Source organism: Oncorhynchus kisutch, unplaced genomic scaffold, assembly GCF_002021735.2.
Source record: "Oncorhynchus kisutch isolate 150728-3 unplaced genomic scaffold, Okis_V2 Okis03b-Okis08b_hom, whole genome shotgun sequence".
In the NCBI taxonomy this organism is placed as follows: Eukaryota; Metazoa; Chordata; class Actinopteri; order Salmoniformes; family Salmonidae; genus Oncorhynchus; species Oncorhynchus kisutch.
Genome location: NW_022261980.1, coordinates 10,559,229 through 10,567,128, shown reverse-complemented (window position 1 = coordinate 10,567,128; position 7,900 = coordinate 10,559,229). Strand labels below are relative to the sequence as shown.

Here is a 7,900-nt window from a genome sequence, read left to right as displayed (position 1 = left end):
AACATTCCATTGAGGAAAATGCTTATACAAATCTGCCCCAGATACTGCGGTGGCAAGGGGTGTGATGTAACGCTAATGCCTTTACCTCTGACTGGCTTTAGGAATGTTTCGGAAGTGCTGTTTATTGGTCACCAATGGAAAAAGCACCCCCCCCATGGACTCAATTGTGCCATTTCCTCTTGTTCCTGCTATGGATGCTGGGTTAGTATTCATGACTTTGTTAGGAACAGATGGTTAGAGACCCTGAACGCCTGATGCTGTGATGAAACATTCATACCACTTCCTGTGGGATTTAAGACCTTTACTCAGGGGGTGTGTAGGTATCGTGGGCTATTACCCTGTGTTGTGTTACACCCTGTCACCAGTATTCCCCGTTCCCCTTGACAGAAAGACGATCCTGGTAAAGGTTGAGTGCAACATTCACTATTTATTGCACAGTTGGTCTTGTCCAGTCCTATAAAAGTCTGTTGTCCTCCTGCAATGCGGACTCAGTCACCCCTTAGAGGGAATGGCAACATTCACTGTGTGTGTTGATGCAACAGCTGGCATACAGGGAATCTATGAGGACGGTGCTTTGCATTTAGTTCAGACGGCTGAAAGTAAAATTCAATGGTCTTCAATGTGTTTATCTCTAGTTTTTCTTTGCTTTAAATCAAACATTTTGTGCTGTTCCTAAACCAACAAGTGAACTCCCACCCTCAGATGACTTTAAGAATTCTTAAGTTGTAGTGCAAATTTGAAATCAAAGACAAAAACACAAACATAACCCATGAAAATTATAAGGCAACATTTATAAATATATAAAAAAAATAGTCCTCCGGGAAATATCTTTGTTAGGAAAAAGGTACAAAAGTTTTGTCCTGCACGAGTGAGAGCGACATGTTTTTCAGTTCCTCAGCTGACTTTACTGCCTTATAGCCCAGCTGATGTAGTACCTTGTGACACGTGGCCTGCGTGTACTCCACCATGTCGTAGGACAGTTTCAAGCGCCAGCTCTCGGCGTTGGCCGCTGAGTCCCTCACCGTACCGTACTTGTGTTTAGCCGACAGCTCGGTGCTGCCCCTAGTGTTGGTCTGTATCCACTCCTCCACGCTCTTGTCCATCGGCAGACCCAGGAAGTCATATATCTCCATGGTCTTCAGCAGAGGGTTCCTGGACAGATCCTCGTAACGCACCAGCATATACTTCCCTTTGAGCCAGTGGGGGTGGCTGAGTCCTGTGGACACAGAGCCGAGGAAGTCCTCACAAACCACCGTCAGCTGGCTGAGGTCCAGGTTGTAGGGCCTCCGCCCTGTGGCCCTCCAGATCCTCCACAGACGGTAGGTGTCCCGGAAAGTCTCGATCCGCGACGACAGGATCCCGCGAGGGTCACGCACCAACTGGATAACCTTGATGTTCAGCCGTGGATCCTCCACCAGCGCCCGCAGGTCCCCGATCTCCGGCACACGCACAACCTTGATCGCCACATGCCGCTTCTCGCGGCAGGCATCGGCCGCCAGGGTCATGTTGAGGGAGGCACACTTCTTGACGCAGTCTCCCTCCTCTACATTGGCGTCGGTGGGTCCAAAGGCATCACACACGGGCAGCGAGCATAGCGCCCGGCTGGCCCCTCTACGGAACAGCTTGTCCGTGGTGTGGTTGGCCGGCGCCGGCTTAATGTAACTCTCTAGGAAGTAGAGATCACAGCCGTAGAGGCTCCGCAGGAGATCGCGACTGGCACCCAGCATCACCCTGCGGTCGGCTGCGTTGCGGCTGTGAGATAGCCGAGGGATCAGAGTGGTCTGGACATGGTAGAGGGGCTCGAATAGGTAGAAGATGTCAGCATGCTGGTTGAGCAGCTGGCCCACGAAGGAGGAGCCGCTGCGCGTTGTAGCCAGCACCATGATGTGGGTCTTACGGGAGGCGTTGAAGCTGAAGTAGGGGTAGTCGTCGCAGCCGGCCCGCCCCTCTATGGGGGACTCTATCTCGGGGCCTCCCAGGAGGCCACAGTTCTGGGGGCTTGGCACGGGGCAGAGCTGGAAGGGCTTGGAGGTGAGAGTCCGGATGGCGGTGTACTGGATGGCGATGGAGGCCAAGGCCAGCAGGATCACTGCCTTCCAGGAACATTGCATGGCTGGGCCACTTCATTGAGAAGCCGGCGGTCAGAGACAAGTCATATACCTGAGGGGGAAGGAAATAATGGTTACACTAGAGAACAACGGAGTAACCCTGCTATTGATGCATATCATTGGTCTATAGCCTGTCATAAAGAACTGAACTTGCAACAGTTGTTGTGAAGTGTATACAAGTTATGTAATGATGCATGCATCAAGTGTGAAGAGCCTCAGTTTGAAGTGTCAGTGCAGTGTGTTCTGTGTCAGTGCAGTGTATTCTGTGTCAGTGTAGTGTATTCTGTGTCAGTGTAGTGTATTCTGTGTCAGTGCAGTGTGTTCTGTGTCAGTGTAGTGTGTTCTGTGTCAGTGTAGTGTGTTCTGTGTCAGTGTAGTGTATTCTGTGTCAGTGCAGTGTGTTCTGTGTCAGTGCAGTGTGTTCTGTGTCAGTGCAGTGTGTTCTGTGTCAGTGTAGTGTATTCTGTGTGAGTGTAGTGTGTTCTGTGTCAGTGTAGTGTGTTCTGTGTCAGTGTAGTGTATTCTGTGTCAGTGTAGTGTATTCTGTGTCAGTGTAGTGTGTTCTGTGTCAGTGTAGTGTATTCTGTGTCAGTGCAGTGTGTTCTGTGTCAGTGTAGTATGTTCTGTGTCAGTGTAGTGTATTCTGTGTCAGTGTAGTGTGTTCTGTGTCAGAGTAGTGTGTTCTGTGTCAGTGTAGTGTGTTCTGTGTCAGTGCAGTGTATTCTGTGTCAGTGTAGTGTATTCTGTGTCAGTGTAGTGTATTCTGTGTCAGTGTAGTGTATTCTGTGTCAGTGTAGTGTATTATGTGTCAGTGTAGTGTGTTCTGTGTCAGTGCAGTGTATTCTGTGTCAGTGTAGTGTGTTCTGTGTCAGTGTAGTGTATTCTGTGTCAGTGTAGTGTATTATGTGTCAGTGTAGTGTGTTCTGTGTCAGTGCAGTGTATTCTGTGTCAGTGTAGTGTGTTCTGTGTCAGTGTAGTGTATTATGTGTCAGTGCAGTGTATTCTGTGTCAGTGTAGTGTATTATGTGTCAGTGCAGTGTATTCTGTGTCAGTGCAGTGTATTCTGTGTCAGTGTAGTGTATTATGTGTCAGTGCAGTGTATTCTGTGTCAGTGTAGTGTGTTCTGTGTCAGTGTAGTGTATTCTGTGTCAGTGCAGTGTGTTCTGTGCCTCTGCTTTCTATGTGACCTCCAGCGATGCGCCAGATGGCTTTCCCTCTGTTGTGGCTTGTTGCTTCTACTGAATAAGCTGATATCAAAAGTCTCTTATGTCCACTGAATGCTCAATCACTAATGTACCGTTAGTTCACCCTCCACTAATCTCTGCCCTAAAGGCAGGGGTTGACAGAGAGAGAGAGAGAAACAGAGAGAGAAACAGAGAGAGAGAGAGACAGAGAGAGAGAGAGAAGGAGAGAGAGAATCAAGTAGCCAGAAATATAAATCAAAATGAATTGTTTCTCTGACCAGCTAGCTTTTGTAATTGAAATAATATGTCTGTGTAGAGGTGAGTGCAGAATATCATTCACAAAGACATGTAAAACCATCCACAGTAGCACAACGTTCTACGGTTTGAATTCATGTCATAAAAAGGGGGAACCCATAAGAAATGAATTAACATGACAATTCAAAAGGCTTTGTGTGGCTGTGATACATTCTGTAGGATAAATGCCTTTGTATTTCTGTACAAAACTGTGATCGCTCTCAATGGTAGTCAGTCACTACAATCAGCATTCATCATCATCAGCTCAGGCTCCTCTTTCGGGGCGCTCAGTTCCGCTCTGATTCCACCTCAACCGAATTCACATTGTTACACCGGGAACTAAAACCCAAACGCTGAAAAATATAGACTTTTAAAATGTAACGACTTTATTCCAAACTATAGGCCTAAATTAACTTTGAAATATTAAAATATCACAATGCTCCCTCTATCCCATATCACTACAGAACACTAAGAAATGTAGGACATTTGATGTCAGCGAAATAAGTCCAATGAATGGTAGGCCTAAGCATCTATTTGTTTATTTATTGTTTCTGTAGATAGTGATACCTATAGCCCAGGTTATTCCTCTGACAGACACTTGAGCAGTGGCCCAATATCATAAGAAATCAGCACACGATAAAAGAGCATAGACTATTACAATTGTAACAACGCATTAAACACCGCTTTGCCACTATGTGGATGGAATAATTGCGCCACCTGTAGAAAAGTGATGTTTTAAACAGCATGCGACTGGCAAGTAATGTCTACCGACAGAGACAACGGTTTGTGTCCGTCTGTGCGCGCGGGGACGCAGGGTAAGCTTCTCCGATGCATATACGCTAAATATAAACATGTCGTGCACCACAACCAACTAACCAAACATAATGGAAGGCATGGATTGAATATTTGTAAAACAATAACTTTATCCACACATTGGTACATGTTTTAAATGAACCCACCCTCCTGCAATTAGATCGCAAAATATAATGGAAACACATTGAGCACGTCTGTTTCCACAGGATAGCCTAGTTACCTTATTGACGGCTGTGTTTAAGGACTGCCGTCAATCGCAAAGAAAAGTAGCAGCCGTGCGATTTTTCCAATCACAGACAACGGGTCTGGTTTCCACTAAAGCAGTATCCCCGGTACGCTCCTCGGCTTTGTCCCCGCTTCTGCCATCGGGATAGCGGAGAAATAAGAGGAATATTCTTGCGCAATAGATCCATGAGTATTCACACTTAAGAAACCATTTACAAAACCGAATAGTGTCGGGAAACACCCTACACGAAAAAAATTATTGATTCAAATGAAAGATGTGGAACACCAGGAGATTCGTGCACTGCATCCGTCGCGCAGTCAGGTTTCTTTCAACTGATGCGAGGAGGCTGTGTGCGTGTGAGGTAGGCTACACATGGACTGAATGTCTGGACCACCCCCAAACGCTCCTCTCTCTGGCTCTCACGCTCACACTCACTCACTCACTCACTCACTCAAATTCAAACGCAGACTTAGTCAGGTTTTTAACCCATCAAGAACACTTGTCAGAATGTACGCAATGGCCACAATTATCCTGTTATTGGCCCCCACTGCGCCTGTTGTTTATTTGGATTAGTGTACGAGATTATTTCAGAAACTAGAGGAGATATTCACTTTTCAAATAAGATATTTAGATGTTAAGTATATAGTATGTATAAGCTGGAAGTAGAGGACTAAGCGTTGTTGTTCACTCCTTTACTCAATTAGGGGAGGGGTGGTAGGGTTAGAAAGTAATATAAAGGAAAATATATTTAAAACAAATATGTGAATATATATGTATATATACATACATACATACATACATACATACATACATACATACATACATACATACATACATACATACATACATACATACATACATACATACATACATACATACATACATACATACATACATACATACATACATACATACATACATACATACATACATACATACATACATACATACATATACAGTAGAGGTCAAAAGTCTGGACACACCTACTCATTCCAGGGTATTTCTTTATTTGGACTTTTTTCTACATTGTAGAATAATAGTGAAGACATGTAAACTATGAAATAACATGTATGGAATCATATAGTCACCAAAAAAGTGTTAAACAAATCAAAATACATTTTATTTTTTTGATTCTTCAAATAGCCAACCTTTGCCTTGATGACAGCTGTCACGCCCTGACCATAGAGAACCCTTGTTTCTCTATGGTGCAGTAGGTCAGGGCGTGACTAGGGGGTGTTCTAGTTTAAATGTTCTATGTTGGTGTTTTGTATGGTTCCAAATTAGAGGCAGCTGGTAATTGTTGCATCTAATTGGGGATCATATTTAAGTAGCCATTTTTCCCACCTGTGTTTGTGGGATATTGTTTTGTGTTTGTGCATGTGCACCACTTCTTCACGTTGTTATTGGTTCATTGTTTTTGTTTAAAGTTTCACCGAAATAAAGATGTGGAACTTCAATCATTACGACGATCGTGACAACAGCTTTGCACACTCTTGGCTTTCTCTCAACCAGCTTCATGAGGTAGTCAACTGGAATCCATTTCAATAACAGATGTGCCTTGCTAAAAGTTGATTTGTGGAATTCCTTTCCTTCTTAATGTGTTTGAACCAATCAATTGTGTTGTGACAAGGTATGAGTGATATACAGAAGATAGCCCTATTTGGTAAAAGACCAAATAGTCCATATTGTGGCAAGTCCATATTGTGGCAAGAACAGCTCAAATAAGCAAAGAGAAATGACAGTCCATCATTACTTTAAGACATGAAGGTCAGTCAATGCGGAAAATTTCAAGAACTTTGAAAGTTTCTTCAAGTTCAGTCGCAAAAACCATCAAGCGCTATGATGAAACTGGCTCTCATGAGGACTGCCACAGGAAAGGAAGATCCAGAGTTAACTCTGCTGCAGGGGATAAGTTCATTAGAGTTACCAGCCTCAGAAATTCTAACACAAATAAATGCTTCACAGAGTTCAAATAACAGACCCATCTCAACATAAACTGTTCAGACAAGACTGCATGAATCAGGCCTTCATGGTTGAATTGCTGCAAAGAAACAACTACCAAAGGACACCAATATTAAGAAGAGACTTGCTTGGGCCAAGAAACACGAGCAATGGACATTAGACCGGTGGAAATCTGTGCTTTGGTCTGAAGAGTCTAAATTTGCACGTTTTTGTTCCATCCGCTGTATCTTTGTGAGATGCAGAGTAGGTGAACGGATGATCTCCACATGTGTGGTTCCCACCGTGAAGCACGGAGGAGGAGGTGTGATCGTGTAGGGGTGCTTTGCTGGTGACACTGTCAGTGATTTATTTAGAATTCAAGGCACACTTAACCAGCATGTCTACCACAGCATTCTGCAGCAATACATCTGGTTTGCGCTTAGTGGGACTATCATTTGTTTTTCAACAGGACAATGACCCAAAACACCTCCAGGCTGTGTAAGGGATATTTGACCAAGATGGAGAGTGATGCAGTACTGCATCAGATGACCTGACCTCCACATCACCTGACCTGAACCCAATTGAGATGGTTTGGGATGAGTTGGACCACAAAGTGAAGGAAAAGCAGCCAAGTGCTCAGCATATGTGGGAACGTCTTCAAAACTTTTGGAAAAGCATTCCAGGTGAAGCTGGTTGAGAGAATGCCAAGAGTGTGCAAAGCTGTCATGAAGGCAAAGGGTGGCTACTTAAAGAATCTAAAATAGTCTCAACGTCAACAGTGAAGGGGCAAGTCCGGGATGCTGGCCTTTTAGGTAGAGTTGCAAAGAAAAAGCCATATCTCAGACTGACCAATAAAAAGCAAAAATTAAGAGGGGTAAAAGAACACAGACACTGGACAGAGGAACTCTGCCTAGAAGGCCAGCATCTCGGAGTCGCCTCTTCACTGTTGACATTGAGACTGGTGTTTTGCGGGTACTATTTAATGAAGTTGCCAGTTGAGGACTTGTGAGGTGTCTGTTTCTCAAATCAGACACTCTAATGTATGTGTCCTCTTTCTTAGTTGTGCGCCGGGGCCTCCCACTCCTCTTTCTATTCTGGTTAGGGCCAGTTTGCGCTGTTCTGTGAAGGGAGTAGTACACAGCCGTAGTACACAGCCGTTTCCAGCTACAGTAGTCATATACAATATTAACAATGTCTACACTGTATTTCGGATCATTTTAATGTTATTATTTGCTTTTCTTTCAAAAACAAGGATATTTCTAAGTGACCCCAAACTTTTGAACGGTAGTGTATATATATATATATTTGCAAAAAAATACTTGGGGGATTGGAAG

The 7,900-nt window shown here is 44.2% G+C and overlaps 1 protein-coding gene across 1 annotated transcript; it reads right to left on the bottom strand.

Annotated features, from left to right (window-relative positions):
* Positions 1-407: 407 nt before the first annotated feature.
* On the bottom strand, positions 408-5,039 carry LOC109880598 (carbohydrate sulfotransferase 1). Its single transcript, XM_020472791.2, has 2 exons — positions 4,620-5,039; positions 408-2,160 (listed from the first exon to the last, which is right to left on the bottom strand). The coding sequence occupies exon 2, from the start codon at positions 2,109-2,111 to the stop codon at positions 834-836; it is 1,278 nt and encodes a 425-aa protein (XP_020328380.1). The 5' UTR covers positions 2,112-2,160; positions 4,620-5,039; the 3' UTR covers positions 408-833.
* Between the last annotated feature and the right edge of the window lie 2,861 nt (positions 5,040-7,900).

Excerpts from the sequence above, each read along its gene's own strand:
- LOC109880598 (XM_020472791.2), bottom strand. The coding sequence starts at position 2,111 with ATGCAATGTTCCTGGAAGGCAGTGATCCTGCTGGCCTTGGCCTCCATC.